The sequence below is a fragment of the Lynx rufus genome, unplaced genomic scaffold (assembly GCF_022079265.1).
Source record: "Lynx rufus isolate CCGP_SWC_20201006 ecotype Redwood Valley unplaced genomic scaffold, mLynRuf1.p SCAF_8, whole genome shotgun sequence".
NCBI lineage: Eukaryota > Metazoa > Chordata > Mammalia > Carnivora > Felidae > Lynx > Lynx rufus.
Window position 1 is genome coordinate 100,559,670 of NW_025814896.1, and position 24,757 is coordinate 100,584,426.

Below are 24,757 nucleotides of genomic sequence, written 5' to 3' on the forward strand. Positions count from 1 at the left end.
ATGTGGACTCTGAAACCAGATCAATGAACTTTTATGCTTTGTTACGTTAAATCACGGTATATGTCATACTTTGAATGGACCTTTTACAAAATCATGCATTTAGTCATTTGGAAAACATTGTTTCACTGAGTTATGCTGCTCTTCCAAATTCAGAGTCTTTTAAATGTTGGGAAGCTGCCAAGCTCACAGTGGCAGATACAAGTTTTCCAAAACTTTAATTTTCACTTGAAAGCTCAAATTTTATCATTGGCAACAAATGCTATCTATTGTTTTCCTTTAAGGAACAGTCACACTCCTTTCTTTTTTCAAAAACTATCTGCCAAATGTGCCAGTTGGAATAACCATAGTCTGTCCAATATCCTCAAGTAAAATGATGTTTCATTTTTTAAAAAAGAAAGAAAAGGGGTGCCTGGGTGACTCAGTCGGTTAAGCGTCCCACTCTACTCTCAACTCAGGTCATGATCTCCTGATTCGTGAGATTGAGCCCCACACTGGGCTCTGTGCTGACAGTGTGGAGCCTGCTTGAGATTCTCTCCCTCCCTCTCTGCCCCTGCCCCGTACATGCTTCCTCTCTCTCTGAAAATAAATAAATAAGCATGAAAAAAAAGTCTTAAAGAAAAAAAAAAAACCAAAGATACCCAACATCTTATTTTATTAGGGAATTGCAAATTAAAACAACGAGAGAATTATCAGAATGGTTGAAATCCAAAGCACCACCACCAACTAATGCTGGCAAAGATGTGGAACAACAGGAAGTCTACTTCATTGCTGATAGGAATGCAAAATGGTATATAGCCCCTTTGGAAAAACAGTTTAGAAGTTTCTTAACAAAACTAAACGTGGTTTTACCATGTGATCCAGCAGTTGTGCTCCTTGGCATTTACCCAAATGAAAAGTTATGCCCACACAAAAGCTGTGCCCAAATGTAACGCAGCATTATTCATTACTGCCCAAACTTGGAAGCAACTGAGATGTCCTTCAATAGGTGAGTGGATAAACAAACTGACACATCCATACAATGGAATATTCAGTGATACAATGAAATGAGCTACCAAGCCACAAAAGGACCTGGGGAACCTTAAATGCCTATCCCTAGGTGAAAGAAACCAATCTGAAAAGGCTATATACGGAATGACCCAAACTGATAACCCTGGAAAAGAGAAAACTGGTTTTAAGGCAAAAGATCTGTGGTTGCCAGGAACTGGGGGAAGGGAGGGAGAGATGACTAGGTGGAGCACATGGGGTTTCTAGAGAAGTGAAACTATTCTGTATGATACTTTAATGGTATCACGGTACATACATGTCATTATACATTTGGCAAAACCCATATAATGTGAACCCTAGTTAAACTGTGGGCTTTGTTAATAATAGTGTATTGATATTAGCTCATCAATTGTAACAAATATACCACACAAATGCAAGATGTTAATAATGGGAGAAAAATGGGAGAGGGCTAAGAGGTGTATGGGAGTTGTCACATTTTAACTACACAAGTGGTTTTTCTTAGAACAACTGTGAGACGGCCATCATCCTTGGGTATGCAAGGCGCTGTGTGCGTATTTCCCATTTCTTCACCCAAAATAGTAAAGGATGTGTACCCCAGTGTCAAGCATTAATAAAATTAATAATTTATACTGCTTCAGGGTGCCTGGGTGACTTAGTTGGTTAAGCATCCAACTCTTGACTTAGGCTCAGGTCATGATCTCATGGTTCATGGGTTCAACCCCACCACGTCAGGCTCTGCGCTGACAGTGTGAAGCCTGCTTGGGATTATCTTCTCTCCCTCTCTCTCTGCCCTTCCCCTGCTTGTGTGTGCATTCTCTCTCAAAATAAATTTTTAAAAAATGTGTACTGCTTCACTAGGGATGTCCTTAATTGAAAATGGCATTATTTGAAAATGCAAGTGCACAGCAGGGAGGAATACAATGACTACTACAATTTGGTGTCTCATTCCTGCTAAGTTGCCAACAATTTTATTACCCATGGTTGCTTTTGTATCATCAGTGCAAATTGCTTTCGTATCAGTGCAAATGGCAACATAATTAAAAGGACAAATAATGGATCCATATTATTACAAAGGTAGTTTTGTCCTTGAAGACCCCAGGGTTTTGTGGACCATGTGTTGAGAACAATTATCCTAAAGGGAAGGAATGTCAGGAATAGATGTAAAAGTAGGGATTACTAGGGACAGATGTATTTGGCAGGTAGAATCACTGGGCTAACTGTTCCTGCGGCTGAGGGTCTGGCCCACTTCTAGGTTATCCTAACAGACAGGGTAGGCCAAGTCACTTTGGAAGCCATTGATCTATTTATAGGGGGGAATCACTTAATCTGCTGTCAGCCCCAGTCCAAATGAATTTGGTGTGGGTTGGAAAGTTTGGGCTAGCTCTTCTAAGACCACTCAAATTAGATGGTTCCATTAAATTCAGCAATTATGATCTGTTATGTGACAAGAACTGTACAGGTTACAAAGAAAGAAACAAATTAGTAAGCTGTGGCCTCTGTCCTCTTCCTTGAAGGACAAGGAAACATAATAATAAAAGAATATAGAAATAATAGGATAATAACAGAATATATAAAATTCTGTGTATTTTTTAAAGTTTATTTATTTTGAGAGAGTATGTGCACATGTGGGGGGGAGGGGGCAGAGAGAGGGAGAGAGAATACCAAGCAGACTCCATTCTCTCAGCACAGAGCCTAATGCGGGCTTGATCCCATGAACTGTGAGATCATGACATGAGCCAAAATCATAAGTCAGATGCGTAACATACTGAGCCACCCAGGCACCCCTATAAAGTCCTAAGTATTAAGTGGGGTTTAAAGTACTGTGGGAGCATTGAGGAGGAAATGAATTATGACTGGAGAACTCAGGAAAGTTTTCTGAAAACGTGAGCTGTACTTTGAAGGATGAGTATAATTTTGAGAGAAAAGAGGGAAATCAAAAGTTGTTAGTAGTCTTGGGTGAACGAAGAGCATTCTGGGTAAGAGAAGTACAGCTAATAAATGAGCTGTGGTAACTCAGTACCTCTCCACCCCATGATTTTAACTTGTTTTTGTTGAAGGGGTTGATTTCCAGTTTATCCTTTCAGGACCAGTATACAAAGACTCATGCCAGTTAGCATTCGTTTATCCATAAAATGGCCCAAAATCCAGGAAAGAGATTTCTTCATGGATCTTTTCTAATAAAAATTATCTTTTTATATGCACTGGAGACGAAGAAGCCCTCTTTCAGATCTCTTGATTCAGTACCCCAAACATTAAATGAGTGCCTACTATGGTTATGGCATATATTATTTTCTACAAGGGTACCAAAGTGAAGACATAGCCCCTATCTTCATAGAAGTTAGAGTCTTGGAGGAGTCAAATGTATATGCAGCTAATGGCAAAGCGTATTATAGATTCTATAAAAGATAAAATGTAATGGAGATCAGAAGAGGAAGAAATTAACTTCAATGGGGAAATCTTGAAGGCTTCACGCAAGCAATGTCTTAAATATGAATAGACTTAGTGATGAGTGAAGCAGGATATTTGCTCATCATAAGAAAAGTCTGCTTGAACAAAGATATAAAAGGGGATGGTGTGGGGGCTCCTGGGTGGCTCAGTCAGTTGGGCGTCCGACTTTCTGCTTAGATCATGATCTCACAGTTTGTGGGTTCGAGCCCCATGTCAGGCTCTGTGCTGACAGCTGAGAGACTAGAGCCTGCTTCAGATTCTGTGTCTCCCTCTCTCTCTGCCCCTTCCCCACTTGCACTCTGTCTCTGTCTCTCTCAAAAATAAATAAAAAAACGTTTAAAAAAGGGGGGGGATGGTGTGTTTGAGGAAGCACATATAATTTGGTATGGTTGAAGGGAGTGGGAGGTGAGTCTCATGGGAGATAAGCTTTGAAAACCAGGTTAAAAAGAATCTTGGGATGCCAAACCGGGAACTTTGGGCTTTACTCTGGGGACCAGGTGGAGCATACTCAAATCTGTGTTTGGGAAGATAACAAGCAGCCCTATGAGGAATGGATGGGAAAAGAAGGGTCAGTTTGGAGGTGGATGGAATTGTCCAGAGAGGAGATAATACTGGTGTTACCTAGGAAGCAGGAGCTGGTGTGGAAAGGAGAGAGTGGATAGAGAGATGTGACCAAGATAGAATCAAGACTTAGTGATGTCCCATTGTGGATGTAGGATGGTTTAGGGATCCCTAGCTTGGGAAACTGGGAGTTTCCCAAGAATGGGAGTACTACTACCCAGCAGGAGGAATACGGGGAAAAGATAAAGGGCTTGCTTTGACTGTCAGAGGTGTCTGTGGAGAGGGCATTGGAGACGCGGTAGTAGCAATTGAAAGCAAGGTCAGGGCTGGAGATACAGATTTGGGGATCATCCAGAAATGGCTGCTACAACCATAAAGCGTTGCACTTCCCTAGAGAGACCAGGGTTTCAGCCTTAGAACTATTGACATTTTGGTCTATGTAATTCTTTGTTGTGAGAGAGCTGTGGGAAATTTGGCACCCTTGGCCTCTACCCGCTGGATGCCAGTAGACATCCCCTCAGTTGCAACAACCCAAAATGTCTCCAGATGTTGTCAAATGTCCCTTGGAGGGCAAAATCAACCTCATAGAGGACTATTACTCCAGGAGAGTGCAGAGTCGGAAGTGAAGATGGCCAAGGGCAGAACCTTCTGCTTCTAAGGTCACAGTAAGAAAGGAAGAAGGCACATTAGAAGCAATGGGGGGAGGTGACTGTGTCACAGATGGGGTGGCCAGCAGTGTAACAGTCGACAAAAGGATTTGGAGACAAAAGAGGCCTTGGCAGTGGTGAGAGCTTTATGATCCCTCAGGAAGCAATTCCAGTTGTGCCTCCTGAATGTGCCTTTCCTTACTTTCTAGCCTTTCCCCAGAGAGGGAGTAAACTGCCCACTTGGGCCATAAGTAAGAAGACTGGGACAGATGTCAGTGTACCCCCAAAGTTTGCCTGGTTGCTTTGCAGACTGTTAACTATTCCTCTTCCACTATTTTCTCATTCTACTTTCTCCATTAGTTTCTTTTTTCATTCATAAAGTGGTTTAGTAGAAATATAGAAATATATATCCATACCATTTAATCCAAATAATAACCCTGCAAAGCACCTTCATTCTTCTTCCCATTTTGCAGATGAAGAAACTGAAGCTCCCAGAGGGAAGTGGCTTGCCCAAGACTCTACAGCCAAGGAGTAGGAGAGCTGATACCCAAATCTTGTGATCACATAGGGACTGAGAATATTCTTCATCACACCGTGATTGCTTCTTTGACTGCCACTCCTACCACCTAGCATTTTTCTTTTCAGAGTGACTGATATTCCATCTCTCCTGGGATAGAGCCTTCCTTAACTGTAAGGGAATCAATGACTTGTTTCTCTTCTTGCACCCTGCCCATATTATCATTTCTTTTTCCTTTCTTTTTCTTTTCTTCTCAAGTAAGCTCTAGGCCCAATGTGGGGCTTTAACTCATGACCTCAAGATCAAGAGGCACATGCTCTTCTGACTGAGCCAGCCAGGCACCCCCATCCGCATAGTACCATTTCTGCTCATTGTGCATTGTTTGGTGCCTTACTGAGTGTCTCATCTTGTGAGGGCATTAGCAAGTGGTCTTCTGCCCAAGGGTAGCATTGTGATGTTTGCACAGTGAGGTGAGGCCAAGCCTGCAGGGATTCTGCACGGTGAAGACAAGGTGGAACAGGTTGCAGTCCCAACTCTGGGCCCTAGAGAATCTCCCTAATGGCTGCTGGATCTAGGCCAAGGGTCAGCTCCCTCGGGGACATCGATGTATATCCAAGGCTGGCAGTGGCATGCTAGACCCCAGTAACTCCTCAACTACTGTCACCTTGATTTCCACCCTGGAAATCCTCCTTCATTTCTTTCTGTTCTTCTCAGACATTCTACTCTGGCCCTTTGTTTCTTGGCACCTTTCATGTTCCCCTATCCACCATTGCCTTAGCATTTGGACTTTTTTTTTTTTTTTTTTTTGAGAGAGAGAGAGAGGGCGCCAGTGAGCTAGGGACACACAGAGAGAATCCTGTGAGGGGCAAAGAGAGAGGAAGAGAGACACAGAGAAGGGGGACTGACCCAAAGCAGGGCTCCAGCTCACCCGAAGTGAAGCTCGTGCTCATCTGAGGTGGGACTAGAACTGATGAACCATGAGATCCTGACCTGAGCCTAAGTCAGATGCTTAAGCGACTGAGCCATCCAGGCTCCCTGGCATTCTTAATAATAGTAATCACAATAGCCATCATTTACTGAGGGTTTTTTCAGTGCCAGGCACAGACAGTGAGGTAACTGAGGCTTAGAGATGTCACATAAGTCTATCTAAGGTCACACAAATATTAAGGTATGGATCAGCATGTCTAATAGTAAAAGAAAAGAAACAGGTGAAATTAATTTTATCAATTTTTAAAATTTAATTCAATATACTACAACATTATTTCAACATGTCATCAGTATGTAAAATGACTAGTGAGATATTTACATTCTTTTTTGCATAACAACTCTTTGAAATACAGAGTGTACTTTATTTACTCTTACATCACTTCTCAGTTCATTCTAATATGTTTAAATTTTTTTTTTTGAGAGAGAGAGTAGGGGAGGGGCAGAGAGAGAGAGACAGAGACAGAGACAGAGAATCTGAAACAGACTCCGCACTATCAGGGCTTTGCCTGAGGATGTGGGGCTTGAATACAAGAGCCATGAGATCATGATCTGAGCCAAAGTCAACCACTGAGCCTCCCAGGGGCCCCTCACTTCTCAGTTCAGATTAGCCATAGTTCAAGTACTATGTTCACAGTATACAGTACATAGTACTATGTGCACATGAGGTCAGTGTCTACTGTACTGGACAGCACAAGTACAGATCAAGGATTCTGACCCACCTCCACTTGACCACTTTATAGATTTTTTTTTATGTTATTTATTTTTGAGACAGACAGAACATGAACGGGGGAGGGGCAGAGAGAGAGGGAGACACAGAATCTGAAGCAGGCTCCAGGCTCCGAGCTGTCAGCACAGAGCCCCACGCGGGACTTGAACTCACTAATGGTGAGATCATGACCTGAGCTGAAGTCGGATGCTGAACCTACTGAGACACCCAGGCGCCTCTACTTTACAGCTTTTCTAAGGATGGTGAAAGCAGGCTGGTACTGTCCATCGAAATTCTGGTTTGCAAAATATAATAATATCTAAATTGGGATAAGATTTCATTATAAAGTAGAATAAAGTGTCTCAAAACTGAGGTCCAAAATTTGTTAAATCCTTTGAAAAAGCATGTGTTAGAGAAGCTGACATTTCCCTCTTAGAACTGATACTTCTGGGATGGGACAGGAATGTTTGTTCCCTTTTACGTGACCCTGTTATTGTTCTGTCTTCATAAATACCATCCAGGAAGACTGGATTTTCTCTGGCCTGGAGCCAGGTGGTGGAAAAATCCTTTGCCCTGGGGCCCTTCTCTGGTCCATAGGGCAGGCATCTGACCATTTCCGACTCGGCTCACCAACCCCTCATGGTGGCTCCTGAAGGGATTGTTGAACTCTGGGAGGAAAGAAGGGGTTGGTTAGCCATCATTTCCTGGTTATAACAGTGGATAGGTCTTTGTTCTGGACACTTTGCCAGGCACACTGCATGTGCTATCCTTTTATACCTCCCCACCATCCTCTGACATCATCATTAGCACCTGCAAAACCCAGAGAGGTGAAGAGGTTCATTCAGGGTCACACAGCTAATAACCCAGAGCTTTCTGACACCACAGCCAAAGATCACAGCATTCCAGACTTTGGAGGTTTTAATACTTTCTGACCACCCATAAACATGGGAACAAGGGTTGCCGGCAAGAAATTTTCGTATCTGTGTTCTGTTTCTATGTTAATTAGCCCTGGCAGGGTGCTTAGGGTTGATTTCAGTCTGTAAGTTTTGGGGTCAGATATTCAGGACATTAAAAAAAGAGAGAGAGAGAGAGAGAGAGAGAGACAGCTTCCCTTTCTATATCGGGAGGTCCAGCGTCAGGAAACCTAGGAGGGCTGCTTGATCTTTCTTTTCTTGTTCCTGATGAGTTAGAAGACCTTTGGTGCCCGGGAGCCCTGTTGCTTTAAGCCTAAGCCCTGGTTTGGGAGGAGACTGGGAGGGCAATGGAGGGTGCCCGCCTACCTGAGGGAACCTGCCGGAGGTGAGGCTGGAACCGCTCGGGATGCGAGGTGGGCGGGGGCAGGCTGAAAGTTGGAGCAAGCAGGAAGTGAGCCGAGGGCCGCCCGGGAGGAAACAGACTAGGCGAGTTTGCCGCTGACAGGCCTGAGCCGCTTGGAGACATGGTGAGCGAGCTGGAAACCAGGAAGGGGCTGATTCAAAGACGGGCCAGAGTGGGCTGGGGGCTGGGGATCAGGAGAGCGCGGGGGCAAAGTCGGAGGGCTGGGCCAGGGCTGACTGGCCTTTCTCCTTTCACAACTTGACTGCAAAAAGTTCGGAGCTGCCTGGGCGGGTGTTCCTGCTCCTTCTCTACTCCCTCCCCTGACCTCTGTGCCGGCCTGGAGCAGGGTTTCGGTGGGGGTGGGGGATCCGAATTCCAGGCGAGGAGCTGCTGAGAGGCCTTTCATCTCCTCCTCCAGCCCTCCAGCCGCCGGGTGTTGTGACACCCCTGGGCAGCACCTCTGAAGTTCTCAGGGCGGATTCCAGCCCAGCGGCAGACAGCCCCCCCCCCCCCCCCCCCCGCGCGCCTCCCGCCTGCCTTTCACTTTAGCCCTAACCCCAGGAATCTGTCTCTCTGCCGGGTCTGAGGAATCAGCCCCCTCTCCATAAACGTGAGGAAGAGAACTAAGGGTTTGTAAAAGAACCAGAAGTTGGATTTCTGTGATAACCCATTTAGTTTGGACCCACGGCTCCTGGCCTGTTTCAAGAGGTCTAGTGGGTCAGGGTGGGAGGAGCTTAATAATGGTTTTCCCTCCTTGTTCAAAAACCTTATCATCAGCCAGGGCAGACTGGCCCTCCATTTCCCCCAACACCCAGGCTGCTGTTTTTATTTAATATCTGCTTAAGCAGGCAGTCGTGGCTTGGTGCCTGTGCATGGTGCTGTGTGGTGGGGAAAGCAGAAGTTTGTGGCGCAATGACTGTCCCTCATGGGGCCTGGTGAGGGACTTAGAGCCTGGTTGCTGTTGCTCTGGGTCACAGCAGTTAGGCTGGAGCCTGGGACCCGAACTGCTCTCCAGCTACTCTCTTGCAGGGAAGGGGGGGTGTGCTAGCTGAGGGTGTTCTGCTGCCCAGCACACATATTTGTAACAAGGACCCTTTGGTAAGTAATGGTTTAGGGTTTCTACTTTGTAAGATGCCTGCTCAGCAGTTCCCTCTAACCCAATCAGAGGAGCAAGGAAACAGTGGAGAGGGATTTAGTGCTGTGTTTCTTTTCCTCATCAGGGGCCCTGAGAACCTGAAAAGAAATTTGATCCAGTCTGTCTAGCATCAGCACTCAACTTCTGAGACTTAAAAATGCATTTATTTTTTGATTACATGAGTAATACATGAAAACATTCTTTTTGTAAACAGTTCAAACATTAAAACAAAACAAAAAAAAGCTAAAGTCCATCATAGGCCTTCTCCTCCTCCGGCCTCTGAGGCTGAGTCTCAGTTCCTCTACTGCTTGACCTAATTAACCCCTGTGTTGCTGCCCAGGAGGAGGCCAGTGGAGGTGGAGGAAATGATCGTGTACGGAACCTGCAGAGTGAGGTGGAAGGAGTCAAGAATATCATGACCCAGAATGTGGAGCGGATCCTGGCCCGAGGAGAAAACCTGGACCATCTCCGCAACAAGACAGAGGATCTGGAAGCCACAGTGAGATGGGGAGCCCACTGGGGGGTAGAGGAAGAGAGGAGAGGGTAGGATTGTTGAGGTTTGGGGGTTGGTGGTGTTGGGGGCAAAATGAATAGGAGGAAAGTCTGCCTTTTCACTTGTTTTGGGAATTGATGAGCGAGTCCCCAGTTCTGATTCTGCTGTATTCCACTGATTGGGACTGGGATCCAGGGAAGGGGTCCAACGACTGGGGAGGGTGGATGGGGCTGACTGTTGGAAGTATTTTCTGAGACAGACGACCCCGGTCAGGCCTTGCATTCTTAGGCTTCTCTCCCATGAAACTGATTTTTCTCTTTGAAGGCTTCCCTTGACAATCATTTGGACCTGACCTCCCCAGGGCAAAAATATTGGCTCTGGAAAATCCTCCTAGGGCCTTTGGCCTTCTCTGGGAGTTATTTGGCAGGGGGTAGAAAACTGCTGGAGTTTTGCTGAGTCTGCTTTCAAAAGAAGCTGGGAAGAGCAGTGAAATTCTTTGATCAAAGGGTCCTCTGCTAACTGAAGGCTAGAATAATATCTCCCACACATCTTGCTAGACCTCATTCCTCTCTCTCTCCAGCCAGGGGCTGAAGCCAGCTGCTCAGGGAGGGAGTAACTCTAACAAAGTAACTCCAATAAAGGCTGGAGCCTAAGGTTCCACATCCACAGGGAGAGACTGGCCGTGGCTTTCTGAGTCCTGTGTGTAATCTTGGGTATAGGTCCTTTGTCTCCTGTCTCCCTGGGACTTAGTGTTTCTTTCCATAGCCTAATCAGGGGAGCATGGCCCAGGGAAACTTAATTTCTGCAACTTGAGTTGAGGAGAAAGAGCAGTTTCTGTCACCTCCAACCTCCATGCTGCCCTGGTCCACCCTCCAGCCTCAGTAGTCCCCGTGGGGTGAGGGGTCATGCATCCAGGGAGATGTGACCATCTGGAGCTTGCACCCCTTGACCCCAGTGTGTGCCCTCCCAAGGTGGATCGTGCAGACAGTATCGCACCCCTGGGTGTGAGCATAGGTGCTTCAAGGTGCATGATAGTGCAGGGTAAGAAGAGAAGGGGGAAAGCAGGGGGCCAAAGGGAGTCCAAGAACTCTAAATTTGAACGTGGCCCGCCAGACTGTCATGAAGGCAGGAGGACAGAACATTTTTTGTCTAACAGTCTGTTATTCCAACTGATCACTTAAGTATTTAGATGTACGGCGTGTGGGCCTCTGTTCCAGTGGGAGGATGCACTGGTTCACTCTGCCTTATCCCCCAACAGTCGGAGCACTTCAAGACCACGTCACAGAAGGTGGCTCGGAAGTTCTGGTGGAAGAACGTGAAGATGATTGTCCTCATCTGTGTGATTGTTTTTATCATCATCCTCCTCATCGTGCTCTTTGCCACCCATGCCATCCCAACTTAGGGAGCCCCTCCCCTGCCCCCCCGTCCTCCTCTTCAGGGAAGCCCTCCATAGTGGGTGCCAAGAAGGGCCCTCTCTCCCATCCTCAGCAGGAAATGATGCTCTGTCCTCCCGCCCCTCATTCTGAGGCCCCGCTGCCATACTGTCTGCCCCAGGGAGCACCTTGGTCCCCTGGAAGGAGAGAGCCGGACCATGGCTGCATTTCATGGGCTCTCAGAGTTGGTTGGAGAGACACCCAGAAGGCCCAGCATGTGGCTGGGAAACTGATGGTGGCCAGTGGGCAATAAAGACCTTTCAGTATCCCTACACATGTGAGGTAATTTCTCCCCTTCCATTTTGCCTTTGGCCCTTCTATTTCTTTTCCCCCTGGGCACGCCTTCTGGCTGAGATTCTCGTATTTGAGGTCCAAGTTGTTGGAGGGGTAGAGAGTGTATATCTGGAGAAGAAAGATGGAGCCTCCTTATTCTTCTCTATTATCCATAGGTCTCAAGAACCAGAATTTTCTGAGGGTCTCAGCAAATGGAAAATTCAAAATCATTTTAGGGTGGTGTGCAAGACTCCTAAGTGTCCATCTTGGGTCTTGCCATGTCCCTTTGTTACTTTTCTGCAGGAAACGTTAGCCGAGACAGCCTGAGGGCCTCCTGCCTCTCCTGTCATTGCCATCTCTCTTCTGTGGCCCTGTTGCAGTTGAGTGAGGGGTTGGAGGAACCGGGCGCTTTTCCTTCTCTTTGGTTCTTCAAAGTTCTTTTTTTTTTTTTTTTTTTTTTTTTTAAAGTAATCTCTACAACCCATCATGGGGCTTATCCTCACAACCCTGAGATCAAGAGTCTCATGCTCTTCCGACTGAGCCAGCTGGGTGCCCCTGGTTCTACAAAGTTCTATTTGTCTTTTGTCTGCCCCTGCCCCTTTGGGACTTAGCAGGGCCTCTGGGTCTCAGCTGAGGGGGCGAGCATCTCTCCCCATGTCTCGTGGTTGGGCCCAGTCAGTGTCATAGGACAGGGCCTATGGCCCTCCTTCCCCTCCATGTACAATGGGCCTCTTTGTCTTTGGGCTTCCCTCCTCCCCACCAGGTTCCACCTCATTGCCACTCTTTCCTCTCTCTTGGTTTGGGGAAAGGGTTCTTGTCATCTCTGTCCCTATTTCTCCCCTGGGCTTTCCAGTATTAAAAAAACAAACAAACAAACAAACAAACCTGTTTTGGGGAGGGGGTGTAGAAGGAACAGGTTTGGGAGACAGAATCTGGGACTCCTACTGGCAAGTCCTGAAATCATACTCTGAAAGCCAGGGAGGAAAAAGAAAAAAAAAGAAAAAAAGAAAAAAAAAGCCCTCTGGGCTGTCTTTGTCCTCCTAGGTCCTCCTAGGTCGGACTACAGCCATCCTCTCTCCTCAGGCCACTCCTGGACTCAAGGTCCACAGAACTGGGGTGAAACCTCTTCCCTGGGACCCAGAGTGCCCAGGGTGGGGATGAGGGCTGTGCTCACAGGGGCTCAACCCAAGGAGGGAAGCCCTCAACCTCCTTCCTCAAGAGCAGCCACAGTTGTGTTGGGGGTGGCAGGGGGTGGGGTGGAGAACAGGTGGCTGTGACTTGTTTGCAGCAGTGAGAGGAGAGGGCGAGAACGGGTAGAGTCAGGAAGGCTCTGGAGGGGTGGCCTCGCCCATCTTCCGAAGGAGGAGCAGGGTCATATGAGGGCAGGGCTGCAGCTGCCCTTGTGGTGAAGAGGGAAATACAGAAAAGCCAGAACTAGCACCTTCTTCATGGGGGTCCGTTTTCTTTTTTAAGCGAGGCGCCATTCACACAACATACAGTGTATACGTGTACGTACAATTGTAACACACAGCGGTGCCGTTTCAAAGTAGACAATTCAGTGGTAGGTAGTGCATTCACAATGTTGATTGTGAATAAACTTTCTTTCGTTCCAAAACTTTCTTGCGGAGTCGGTTTTTGGGTACCGGTGGCATGCATTCACCGAGGTGGCAGAGACCCCGCCTGGCTGGCGGTCCGCGTCGTCTCTAGCACAGCGCCATCGCCGTGGCACTGGGACGGTTGCTTGTTGCGGGCGATGCCTGTCTCCAGAGCCCACTTCACTGGGCCCCCCGACGTGTGGGGGTGCCGAGCGCAGAACGAGCCCGGGGCTGCTCAGGCGCAGGCGCCCGGTTCCGGGGGCTGGGGAGCCAGGCGAAGCTGGGCCGGACGCCTGCAGCTTTCGCTTTTCGTTGGCCCGGGTGCGGGCTCGGGGCAGGCGCGCCCCCCGCCCCCGCGGCCGCGGCCCCGCCCCTCCGCTTCCTCCCGGGTGTGTGGCACCGCGGCCGCTCGGCGACAGAGGAGCGGGAGCCGGCCCAGCGGCGGCAGCAGCGATGGTGAGGGCCCCGGGCGGGGCGGAGCCGACCGCGCAGGGAGGCAATGGGCGACGTGTGGGTGGGAGGCCGGGAGTCTGAAGTCCGAGGTGGGAGGCGACCTCCGGGATCCGCGCCGGTCCCCCGGTGAGGTGGCCACCGCCAGGAGCAGGATGGGGGCCAGAGCCTCCACTCGGGGCGCGCGGGCTGGGGAGAGCAAGTTTGGCCGCCTTGGCGCAGTGAGCGCGACTCGGTCTCCCCCCTTCCCTGAGCCTCGCGGTTACGGAGTCAGACTCCAGGCTGAGATCCTGGTCGTGGCCACTTACCGGCTGGCTCTGTGAGCCCGGGCAAGTCACTTAACCTTCCTGAGCCTCCTTTTCCGCATCTGTGAAGTGGGGTCAGCAATACCCGCCTTGCCGGTCCTTGTGAAGTTAAGGGAGATCCAATGGCAGAGCCCTGCCTGGCACTCAGAACCTTCTCCTGAGAAGTGGTAGGTAATGTGATGACCTCTTCAGCCTTTCCTGGAGCTGTGAAGAGCCAAGTGTGGCCTGGGAGTTGGAAACCTGAGCAGATGGGCTGCCAGAGCCTCTGCCAGCCCCATGGCAGGGTGTTGGAGGGCACACTCCTTCCCCTGGGGAAAGATCAAGGGAGATGTTTACCATGAAATTTCCACTGAAGTTACCAGAGTGTGGCACAGGCCTGACTCCTAACCTCTGCCTAGGGACACATTCTGGAGGTGAGTCATCCCCCACTCCTGCTGCAGACTCTGGCCTGTGTCCCCACTTGCCAGCTATGAGGCAAAGGTGTCAGGAACAGGTGGTGCCAGTTGCTTCCTCTGTCCCCTGGACTCCTGGGAAGATGGGCTGGGCAGGAAGCAGGCTCGGTGCTTTAAGATTCTGCCCTGGAGAAGCTGGCAGAGGTGTGATGGATGTGGCCTGGCTGGGGGTTATGATGCCTGGATGGCCTCATCTCTAGGGAACTGGAGGCAGGAAGAGGAAGTGGGGCAGGAAGGTTGCACTGAGCTCTAAGGCCACGCCAGGAAACTGAGGGAGGCTCCAAGAATGGGACAGAGCTCAGAGCCCACTTCCTAGCATGCAGGGCAAGGGATCAGCCAGGGCTAGGGGTGGGCTTCCAGTTGGCCTCTAGCACTTGGGGAGAAGAGGAAACTCCTGAAATGAAGGCTGAGGCCAGGATAATTTACTGAGGGGTACTGGAAAACTCTGGCATTCTCATAGGCTCATCTGAGGCAAATAGTGAATCAGAGCCCAGGGAAGGTACATTGACCTTTCTCCCCTACCCGTCTCCTAGCCCCATCCCTCTGTTTCTTTCAGTCTTGCCCCTTTCTCTGCCCCCAGCGCTTTCCCTTCCTTCTTCCACCCCCTTCCCTCCTTGGTCTTTCTTCCTTGTCCTCCTCTGATTCATTCAATCAACAAGTATTTCTTGGGCATTTCTTCTGTGCCAGTCATGGTGGCAGGTATAGGTGATAGAGCAGGAACAAAGAGTGATGGGAAAGATGACAACTGAATGGGTAAGAGCTTGAATTCATTCATCTTCTGGATGGTCCTCTCGTATGCACTGTCCAGTGAATGTGGGTTTTGAACCATGGTCTTCCCTCGTGTGCGCACCAGTGGAACTGGCAGCATCAGAAGGTCTGGGGAGTCTTTACTAGCCAGCTAAAGTATTTGACCTCCCTGTACTTGCATTCACTTTAGCACAGTGGTTAAGAATGTGATTCTTGGAGTTTACAGTGTATTGGTTCAACTCCCAAATCGTCTACTTACTGCCTCTGTGACCTTGGACAGATGGTTTAACCCCTCTGAGCCTCAGTTTCTTATAAAACTGGGAGAACAGCATGCCTTCAGTGGGTTGTGAGGATTAAATAAGGAGGACAAACAGCAGACAGTGCTTAGCTCTGTGTCCATTGAATGGTGGCCGTTATTACTGTCAGGATGTACAGCCTTCTCAGCAGCCTGTAGTGCTTGATGGAAATACTCGATGCAGGTTATCAAAGGCCCCTGTAAAGTTAGAGACAATTAAGCACACAGGTTTGCAATAAGGAAGAACTTGCTTGGCTGTGTATTTTGTAAAAATATCTAAGAGGTTTTTTTTTTTTTTTTTTCAACGTTTATTTATTTTTGGGACAGAGAGAGACAGAGCATGAACGGGCGAGGGGCAGAGAGAGAGGGAGACACAGAATCGGAAACAGGCTCCAGGCTCTGAGCCATCAGCCCAGAGCCTGACGCGGGGCTCGAACTCACAGACCGCGAGATCGTGACCTGGCTGAAGTCGGACGCTTAACCGACTGCGCCACCCAGGCGCCCCTAAGAGGTTTTAATGATCACACATATTGTGTAGTTCTTGAGATCTGACTGCTAAGAAAAAAAATCAGTGAGGGAAGATTGGGCTCCATTGATGACAATAGCTCTTGTTTATTGAGCACTTAGTATGCGACAGGTATTGTGACAAGCACTTTGTTCGTAACATGTCACGGGCCCTAGCTAACATTATGGTAGATATCATTCTTGTCACCACTTTACGGATGAGGCAGTGGAGGATCAGAAAGGTCATGTAATGGACGAGTGGCAGAGGCAAGATTTGAAGGAACCCAGGGCTGCAATGCTGAGCCCTCGTTCTTAACTCTCAGCTCAGGTAAGTGCTGAGTAGGAAGGAGCTGATACACCCCTTTGCTGCCCCAGTCCTCTGACTAGAACAACGGTGACAGCTGGAATAGGGGTTCTTGGGCACTAGCCAAGAAAGAAAGGAGACGGGAGAGTTACGACAGGGAGGTTTGGGAAAGCTTTGTTTTCAGAGGCACCTAGGGTATTTGGCCTGGAGAAACCGGAGACGTTTGAGGGTTGAAGGCAGGATATTCTGTACAGAGGGCTAACGGTCTATCAAGAACATTTCCTGTGTAACTGCCACCCCCTGTCTACCAACCATGCTGATGCTCCCCCTCCACTGCACAGCCTCAGCCCTGCAGACCCCAAGCAGGGCTGGCAAGTGCCCCTCCCACCCATCCTTCCTCTCTATGCTCTTTGCTCCCCACTACCTGGCAACCCCACACCCCTGCTGGTGGCATTTGTCCACCTCTTCTGGCTGTTCTCTCTGCCTGGGAGTTTTCTCACTGCCGTCTACCACCAATAGAGAAATTATTCTGAAGCCCCTCTCCAGTGTCCCCCACTTGGCTCGGAAGTCTACACTAGGTCGTGTTCTGTTCCTCCAAGTGACTGTCCCCTTCTTGACTTTTACCGCGTGTGTTCTCTGGCCCCACCCTGCCCCCCTCCGCCCTTACCCTCTGCCTGGTGTGTCTTTGCCTGAATGCCCCAACTCCACCCCATCCTGTAAGGGCTCATCCACCCGGTCTGTCTCAGTTCACAGGAATCCACTCTCTGAGGGAGGCTCCAACACTGGGTATGTGTATCTCACAGCACAGCCCTTCACTCTTCTCTCATGATGTCCTATATGTCTCTTTCCCTCAGTCTATAGTGGGCTTCTTAAGGACAGGCACAGTTCATTCAGAAATTTTTTTCCGCGTGTCCACTGTGTGCCAGGCACTATGTTGAGTTCACTGTGGCAGGTGTAGTGTGGCCCTGCCCTCTGGTCCCTTACCTCCTTCCACATTCTGTGGTTATTTCTCACTGTGCCAGTAGGGACCTATGCATACAGTGTCCTTTATCTGCTAGTTGAGAGAGGACCCAGGAGGGCCAGGGACTTAAGCCCGGGGCCTCTGTGTTCCCTGGAGCGAATGTGTTCTTTTAGGCCTGGTCCCACCTTGGCTCCGGACAGGCCTGGCTTCGCAGTGGGGGGAGGAGGCTGCAGATTGCAGCAGGAAGCACAGCCAACTCTCTTGGGGAATGTGACCCAATGTCACCCCACGTTGGAGAATAAGAGAATAATAGCTGGAGTTTTCAGAGTAGAAACACAGTCATATTCAGCATCCCACCAACCTCTAGCAGTGATTGTCATTTCGGATCTTTGTCCATTCTCAAGTTTTTGCCTTGGGCTGTTATGAATGGGGGGATGCCTTGGGCCATGTGAATGCGAACTATGTAAGCTTATTGACTAACGTGGTAGTAATAAGAGTGGTGATGATTACTGGGGAAAAGTTAGCGATGGGGGCAGCTTCCCTGCTCTCTGCATTATTGCTTTGTTCCCCAGTTTCTGCTCCCCCAGCCTGTGAGTGCACCCCTCTGTCATAGTTTGCCTGCCCCCTCTCCAAGCAGGTTGCTTTTCTAAGCTCATGGGTAAATATTGACCTACTTGGGTTTCAGATGCCTGCCCCACGAAACTCCTGCTGGGCTAGATAAACACACTGGGAAAACATCTCTTGAGACTAAGAGCTGCTCTTGGATAGGCTACAATGCGATGACCCGCTCAATGAGTCCTTGCAATGGTCAGCACTGTGCTGGCCCCCCCCAGGCCACCAGGATGGGGGGCAGACAGAGGTAGCCCTTCCCCCTGGGGCCTGTGGTCTAGCTGGGAAGATAGGACTCATGTACTGGGAATGCTTGGAAGTTGTGTGCAAGACAGCTGCAAGGATCCTGAATGCGGATTCTTGCCTGAGTAGGAGTGGCTCTCCGTGAACACCGGATCCCTCCCCTTTCTCTGGTTTTAAGTGGAATTCAGTCAAGTGCCAAAATGTCTGCTGCAGACAATGGGCAATATGGTCTGGCAGGAAAGGGAGCTTGGCTAGTGCTCTGTGGGGAGGAGATGAGAACAGGGACGGGCTGTGGGGGAACTAGGCTGGGAGAAGGGAGTTGCTGTGGTTTGTTAATCTGCTGGTATTCATCTCCCTGACATGTCCCTGGACCTGCTCCTGGACTTCCAGCTTTTACTGGGGCCTCCTGCCCTAGATCTCACTCAGTTGCGTGTGTCCAAAGCCCAGTCCCTTTCTTGCTTGTGATGCATGCTCTCTTCCTCTCTCCTGTTCCCTCAGCCCCCCGCCACCTCCCCACTTGAACCCCGCATCTGCCTTCCTCTGAAATTACCTGGGTTCTTCTGTCTGGTGTGGTTGCTGCCCAAGCTGAGAAGTCTAAGAGTAGGTCTCATCTCTGTGAGTTGGACCCTAGTGAAGACAGTGGGTGGCTGGAAGGCTAAGGCCAAAGGCCAGGGAGGCTGAGGTTCCCAGGCAGACAGGGAATCAGTTTTGAGCACTGATACGGGAGCAGGGTCATCCCAGGAGGCAGAAGTGGCCTGACCAGTCAGAGGGAGGGTTGATCTTCCCAGTTCGTTTCTCTGTGTGTGTCTGTGGGGTTAGGCAGAACCTATGATGTGTGGTGGTCTGAAGTGACCTTCCTAGCCCCGTGGGGTAGATCTCCTCCCCGTCTGCCTTCTAGCCATGTAGCTTGGTGCCCTCTTCTTTGGTGCTTCCTTAGGCCAGTGGGAAGCCACAGGGCAGGTACACATTGGGGAGAGGCCATCCTAGAGCGGGTGAGCAAAGTACCTGCTTTGTGGGAGGGTGAGATTCTGGGAGGTTTCCATCCTGAGGCATCTTAGAGGATGCTGAGATGCTGAAAGCCAAGGCTGACCTAGGACCTGCCTTGATGGGCAAGGAGAAGAAGCTGTGAGAGCAGAGGCAAGCCACACACACTCAGGAGACTGGTCCTTCCCTCTGTACATATCATACCCTTGCATGTAAGATGCTGTTACCCTATCCATACATCATCCCCACCCCACACACAGTGGGGACAAGGAGGCCGCTAGGTCTCGGGATCAGGTGGGGGCCTCCTGTAGTTCTGACCTTGGGCTTGGCGCCCAGGCAGGGAAAGAGTTGGAACGGTGCCAGCGGCAGGCGGACGAGGTGACGGAAATCATGCTCAACAACTTCGACAAGGTCCTGGAGCGCGATGGAAAACTGGCAGAGCTGGAGCAGCGTTCTGACCAACTCCTGGACATGGTGTGAGGCCTGGGGAAGCAGGGATGGGGGAGGGAGAGGCCAGAAGGGGTCCTCAGAGAGAAAGTTCTCAGGCTGTGCTCAGGGTCTCCTTGGTGGGGTCTGAGGCTTGCCTGTGGGGCAGTGTGAGTCCTGTGAGTTTGTTGAGGCACCTTTAGCCTAGATATGCTCCAGGTAGGCCTCATGAAGTAAGAAGTCCTTCGTATGGAGCTGTGGAGCTTTGTAAAGGGCTGGTATTGTTAACTGGGGGTGAGTCTGTAGGGCTGTGAGTCAAGGGCTACACCAGTGTCTGAGACCAAGAGTCAGGCTGGGAGGATTCCAGGGCAGGCTATGTGGAGAAGGGGAGCAGACAGGCTGGGAAGATGCAGAAGGAGACTAGGCCCTTTCGGGGAGGTGAGGTTGGGAGACCGTGGCCCTGGATCTCTAGGGGAACCACTAACTCCCACCCTGTGTCTGGCGATGTCCACAGAGCTCAGCCTTCAGCAAGACAACCAAGACCCTGGCCCAGAAGAAGAGCTGGGAGAACATTCGATGCCGGATCTACTTGGGGCTGGTGGTGGGTGGCGGCCTGCTCGTCATCCTGATTGTGCTCCTGGCCATCTTTCTCCCACAGAGCAGTGAGGGCAGCAGTGCCCCACAGGCCCAGGACGCAGGTGCTGCCTCAGGGCCTGGGGACTGACCCAGCTGGGCCTGAGGAGAGGCCGATGGCCATACTGGCTGGTTCTGGTCTCCAGAGAACCCTGGTGTTTGCTCCCACCTGAGCCACCCAACTGAGTGCTGAAGAGCATCCCTGATGTGTGCACCTTTGCATCTCCTATCACGCCACAGACTGGCCCTTGAGGGCAGCCTGCTGCACTGGCCATGCCAGGCCAGCCCCACCTGGAGCTCAGTAAAAGCTGCTGTTTGGTAAAAAGCTGCTGTTTGGCTAAAAGCTGGAGTGTCTGTGTGTGTGTATGTCTGAAGCTCTCCAGGTTGCCTACACTCCTGGGGTTGCTTAGAAAGTCTACCATCCAAGGGACTTTATCCCTGGGAGATGGCCCCTCTCCTTTCCCTTCCATACTTGATTCAGCCCTACCCAGACAGATCCTTCTGGAGTGCAGGTGGAAAGACAGAGTGGTTCTCAAACCTGACCCTTCAACCAGCACCCTCTGAGCCTGTTTCCCTAGGAATGAAATCTGTTATTTTTCTGATGTCTTGAGGATACTCAGTATAGGACTCCAGGAGAAGAAAGTACTTCAAAGATGTTTATATGACAAGGCTCTCACCTTTGGATAGGCTTTTCCCTCTCTGAACCCCACCCCCCTCCCCAGCTCAATTTCTCTATGTTCTTCCTCAAGCTTGACACCTGATTACAGATGAGGCAGACAGCAGTGAAAAAGGGAAGGGCTTCAAAGGTGCGCAGTCACAAGGGACGGCCTAGGGTTTGCCCTGTAGGAAAGGATTTGGCCTTTTCAGAGCTCCATGGCCACACAGGGCCAAGCAGGCAGTGCCTTCAGGGTCACAGGAAAGATGATGAAAGAGTAAAGGCCATGGAAGAAGGAAAGAAGGTCCTACCAACACCGAGGAAGCTGGGCAATCTCTGCCTGGCTACTTGACTGCCTCTCAAACTCAAGTGTGGGTGGAAGGAAAATTCAGGGTCAAGTATGTAACAGAAGCAGTTCCTTGTTAGGCAGAGTGAGGACTACTGACAGAGAAATAAGAACAAACCTGAGAGTTGTGTGGAGCTTTACCCATCACAGGGCTTGTTACTTCTACTGGGCTCATTACCATCTTCTTTTCCTGAGAAAGATGGAGAAAAACACTTGGCCCTGCAGTTGGTCAGCAAAACCACTTAGAGGCCATGTGAATTTGGGCAAGCCACTTCCGGGACTTGGGTTTTACATATGTAAAAAGGGACATACTTAACTCCCAGAACAATCATGAGGATTGTTTATACTGAGTGTAAAACATCCATCAATGTAATGGTTCTAGATGCCAAATAAATGGTAGCTATCATCCAAATCATTTAGTGCGGTAGTCCTCAGCCTAGCCTCACAGTAGGAATCACCTGTAGAGGGGCGGCTGGCTGGCTCAGTCAGTAGAGCATGCGACTCTTGATCTCATGGTTGTGTGAGTTCAAGCCCCATGATGGTGTGCAGCCTACTTAAAACAAACAAACAAATTAATAAATAAATAGAATCCTCTGTAGAACTTCTAAAAACACCACCCCTAGGCCTCAATCAGTACCAGAGCTAAGATTTAAACCCAAGTTTGTGGGATGCCTGGGCACACACGTTAGCCACTGCCCTACACAGCCGCCTTATGGGGCCTAGATCTGTTAAGTCAGAATCTTTGAGGGTATCTGTCACAGGGTTATTTTCTCTTAAAGCTGCAACCCCTCATTCTCCCTCCAGGATATTCATGGGTAGCCAGGGATGCAAACCACCTTTTGAATTCAAGCCAAAGATTTTACAGAAGCTAGGGGAGAAGTTGAACAACGGGCTGAAGGTCACACACATAGTCCCATGAGCCGGTAAAGTCCCAGATTTCCCGGCAGGGATCTTTCCTCTTTCGGTTGGGAAGTTTTGCTTTGCTCTTTATTGGGCCTAATAGAGAAGAAATGAACAGAAAATTTTTGTTTTGTGGGTATGGGAGGAATCAAGCGCCAACTCCTGAACCAACTAGAGTGCAGGAGGTGCAGAAGTACCTGGCGGGGCCGGACAGAGCAGCGGGAAACGCGGTGATTCCAGGTTCGCAGTACCCTCAGCCCCTAGGCCAGCGCCTCCCTTTCTCGGAGGGCCTTTAACACCTGTGCGTCCTAACCCCGCTGAACCGCAGAGCGGACTCAGGACCCCCTACAGCCTGGACACTTCCCTTTTCACCGCTCTGTAGACGCGAATTACGCGACACTCCCACGTACCTACCCCAGGTTAGGAGTCCAAAACAGACGTTTCCTGACCAGCCCCAGATCCTGCCATTGGCTTTAGCCTTTGGTCACCTGACTTACTCGAGCCAACGAGAGGCGGCAGAATTAATACTTCCGCTTTCAGTGAGGCAAACGAGCCTCTGTTCCCGCCTTTCGGGTGCTCTGATTGGTCTTCCTCTCTCAGCTCGGCAATTTATTGGCCAGAGCCACGGGGCCGCAGTCCAGCGGGGTTCGAGGGCTGTGTGAAACAGCACCGCTGCGATGGCGTCCTATTTCGATGAACACGACTGCGAGCCGTTGGATTCCGAGCAGCAGGCCCGAACCAATATGCTGCTGGAGCTCGCAAGGTGGGTACGCGATGCTGGGAGGTGGGGGCGCAGGCAGCAGGTTTCTGGGCTGGGGCTGGCTGGAGAAGGTTGATTATATAGGGCCTCCATTCTGAGGAGGAAGGATGAGTAATCTGGAGAGTTAGTCCAGAGACGAGATTCGAGAGAGATCAATAATTTGGATCATCCATAGACGGGCCGGGCAAAGAGATTGTGGGAAAGACTGTAACTGGAGGGTAGGGGGAGTAGGGAGCGGGAAGGCAGCCGGTTGTAGCAGGTGAGGGAGAATATGGGTGATGGGGGTAAGGGAAGGGCCGTGTGGGTGTGAGTAGGTACATTAGTTAGGAACACCAAGCACGGCAGCCAGCGCTGCCACTGGGAATCTGGCTTTACCAGGTCATTCCTACATAGCCTGAGTAACTTCTAAGCCTGTTGCCTCATGTGTAGAATGGGACTAAACTGCTTGCATGCTTGGGGTTGTCTTATAGCAGCTGTAAACCACTTCCCACTGTGCTTTTTATCTAGTGAGCACTTCTGCAGGGTACTAGCTGCAGGGCATTTATTTGCTATAATGCCTAGTGGGCTGTTGGGGCAAAGAGAAAGTATGGTTTTCTGTGGTTCTGACCATGCGCCGTTCTTCCCAGGTCACTTTTCAATAGGATGGACTTTGAAGACTTGGGGTTGGTAGTAGATTGGGAACATCACCTGCCTCCACCTGCTGCCAAAGCTGTGGTTGAGAACCTTCCTAGGAGAGTCATCAGGGGCTCTCAGGCCGGTGAGAACACTAATTCTTTCCACTGTTTGGGGCAGGTTTGTCAGACCCACTCCCTCCCAAGCTAGACTGGTCTGGCCCTTCAGTTTTCCAGGTCAGGTTGGGGCAAGAATGTCCTTGAAGAGTGGGAGCTGGGAGGTAGGGCCTGTAGCGGCTCTCCTGATCAGCACTCCCTCCTAAAGAGCTCAAGTGCCCCGTGTGTCTTTTGGAATTTGAGGAGGAGGAGACTGCCATTGAGATGCCTTGCCATCACCTCTTCCATTCCAGCTGCATTCTGCCCTGGCTAAGCAAGGTACTACTTCCTTTTTCTCAGCCCTCACTTGCCCTGGGCCCAGTTCTCAAGCCTCTCAAGTTCTGTTTATGAACTGTTAGGGGATCAGAAAAGGGAGAGGAGTAGGGGTGGGTATTGGGAGCAGGGGATGAATATTAACTTAAGAATACCAGACTTGGGCTGGAACACTGTCCTCCTTTCCTCAGACAAATTCCTGCCCCTTGTGCCGCCATGAGCTGCCCACTGATGATGACACTTACGAGGAACATAGACGAGATAAGGTAGGGGCTGGTGGTAAGTGGAGAGGGTGGTAATGGGGCCCCCCAGTCGCTGTCCTTTTGTTCTCATTTCCTACCTTAGCAGGTCTGGGTAGGCCTCAGGGTCCTTGGCTCTTGTCGTCTTCCTGGTGACTCTGGTGAGGGGCAAGAGCCTTGGCAATGCACATGCTAGGAGCCTGAAAACAGTGATAGCTCCATGATAGCTGTCCCATTGCTCCACCCACAGGCCTTCACATATGGCTCATGCCCATTGTGCTCTCTTTCCTTCAGGCTCGCAAGCAGCAGCAAAAGCACCGACTTGAGAACCTCCACGGAGCCATGTACACATGAGGTGCCTGGGGCTGAGTACCAGTCCTCCACATCTTTCTCTTGCACCTCAAATCCTCATTAAAATTTTCTTTACCCACCCTGCACTGCATTGCTCACAAGCCTGGGCAGGGGTTCCGTACCCTCCATGAGGTCCCTACTGGTATTGGGGAAGGTGGTCCTGAACCACAGAAAGCACCAGGCTGTGTGTCCCTTCCTGTTAAGTGTACACACTGCTCAGTCTGGCCTGAGAGAAGTGGAGCCCAGGTCAAAAACCTGGCTACTAGATCAGCCAGGGCTTGGGCCTGTGCATTCATTGTTGGAAAGCAAAATGTGTCAGGGTCTGGCATCCAATAGTTACTTACAGATGGTAAAGAAAAAAAAGAGAGCCTACCTCTCTCTCCCCTGCAATTTTTAGTAAATCTTGGAATCCCACAGACTTTCTTTAGCTTCATTG

The 24,757-nt window shown here is 50.0% G+C and overlaps 3 protein-coding genes and 1 long non-coding RNA gene across 5 annotated transcripts; 3 read left to right on the top strand and 1 right to left on the bottom strand.

Annotated features, from left to right (window-relative positions):
• The first annotated feature begins 8,139 nt into the window (after positions 1–8,139).
• On the top strand, positions 8,140–11,521 carry VAMP8 (vesicle associated membrane protein 8). The gene is made up of 3 exons (XM_047067975.1): positions 8,140–8,312; positions 9,664–9,822; positions 11,075–11,521. The coding sequence occupies exons 1-3, from the start codon at positions 8,310–8,312 to the stop codon at positions 11,216–11,218; spliced, it is 306 nt and encodes a 101-aa protein (XP_046923931.1). The 5' UTR covers positions 8,140–8,309; the 3' UTR covers positions 11,219–11,521.
• Positions 11,522–13,482: 1,961 nt separating this feature from the next.
• Positions 13,483–20,355, top strand: VAMP5 (vesicle associated membrane protein 5). 2 transcript variants are annotated; one of them, XM_047067973.1, is made up of 3 exons: positions 13,483–13,573; positions 19,308–19,445; positions 19,912–20,355. In XM_047067973.1, exons 1-3 carry the CDS (start codon positions 13,571–13,573, stop codon positions 20,119–20,121), a joined length of 351 nt encoding a protein of 116 aa, XP_046923929.1. In that variant the 5' UTR covers positions 13,483–13,570; the 3' UTR covers positions 20,122–20,355. The 2 variants fall into 2 exon arrangements, with proteins under 2 accessions (XP_046923929.1, XP_046923930.1); XM_047067974.1 differs by lacking the exon at positions 13,483–13,573 and adding an exon at positions 13,634–14,039.
• On the bottom strand, positions 15,339–21,524 carry LOC124503142 (uncharacterized). Its single transcript, XR_006960120.1, has 3 exons — positions 21,490–21,524; positions 21,150–21,221; positions 15,339–15,564 (listed from the first exon to the last, which is right to left on the bottom strand). It is a non-coding gene; the product is annotated as an uncharacterized LOC124503142 (long non-coding RNA).
• Positions 21,525–22,557: 1,033 nt separating this feature from the next.
• On the top strand, positions 22,558–24,739 carry RNF181 (ring finger protein 181). The gene is made up of 5 exons (XM_047067972.1): positions 22,558–22,694; positions 23,318–23,448; positions 23,628–23,737; positions 23,923–23,997; positions 24,265–24,739. Exons 1-5 carry the CDS (start codon positions 22,609–22,611, stop codon positions 24,322–24,324), a joined length of 462 nt encoding a protein of 153 aa, XP_046923928.1. The 5' UTR covers positions 22,558–22,608; the 3' UTR covers positions 24,325–24,739.
• The last annotated feature ends 18 nt before the right edge of the window (positions 24,740–24,757 follow it).

What these genes read in the sequence shown, in the direction of transcription:
- VAMP8 (XM_047067975.1), top strand. An exon ending in CAGAGGATCTGGAAGCCACA is followed by an intron (nt 9,823 to 11,074) that starts GTGAGATGGGGA and finishes ATCCCCCAACAG; the next exon opens with TCGGAGCACTTCAAGACCAC.
- VAMP5 (XM_047067973.1), top strand. An exon ending in CTGACCAACTCCTGGACATG is followed by an intron (nt 19,446 to 19,911) that starts GTGTGAGGCCTG and finishes CGATGTCCACAG; the next exon opens with AGCTCAGCCTTCAGCAAGAC.
- RNF181 (XM_047067972.1), top strand. Translation starts at nt 22,609, where the DNA reads ATGGCGTCCTATTTCGATGAACACGACTGCGAGCCGTTGGATTCCGAG. An exon ending in ATGCTGCTGGAGCTCGCAAG is followed by an intron (nt 22,695 to 23,317) that starts GTGGGTACGCGA and finishes CGTTCTTCCCAG; the next exon opens with GTCACTTTTCAATAGGATGG. An exon ending in TTCTGCCCTGGCTAAGCAAG is followed by an intron (nt 23,738 to 23,922) that starts GTACTACTTCCT and finishes TCCTTTCCTCAG; the next exon opens with ACAAATTCCTGCCCCTTGTG.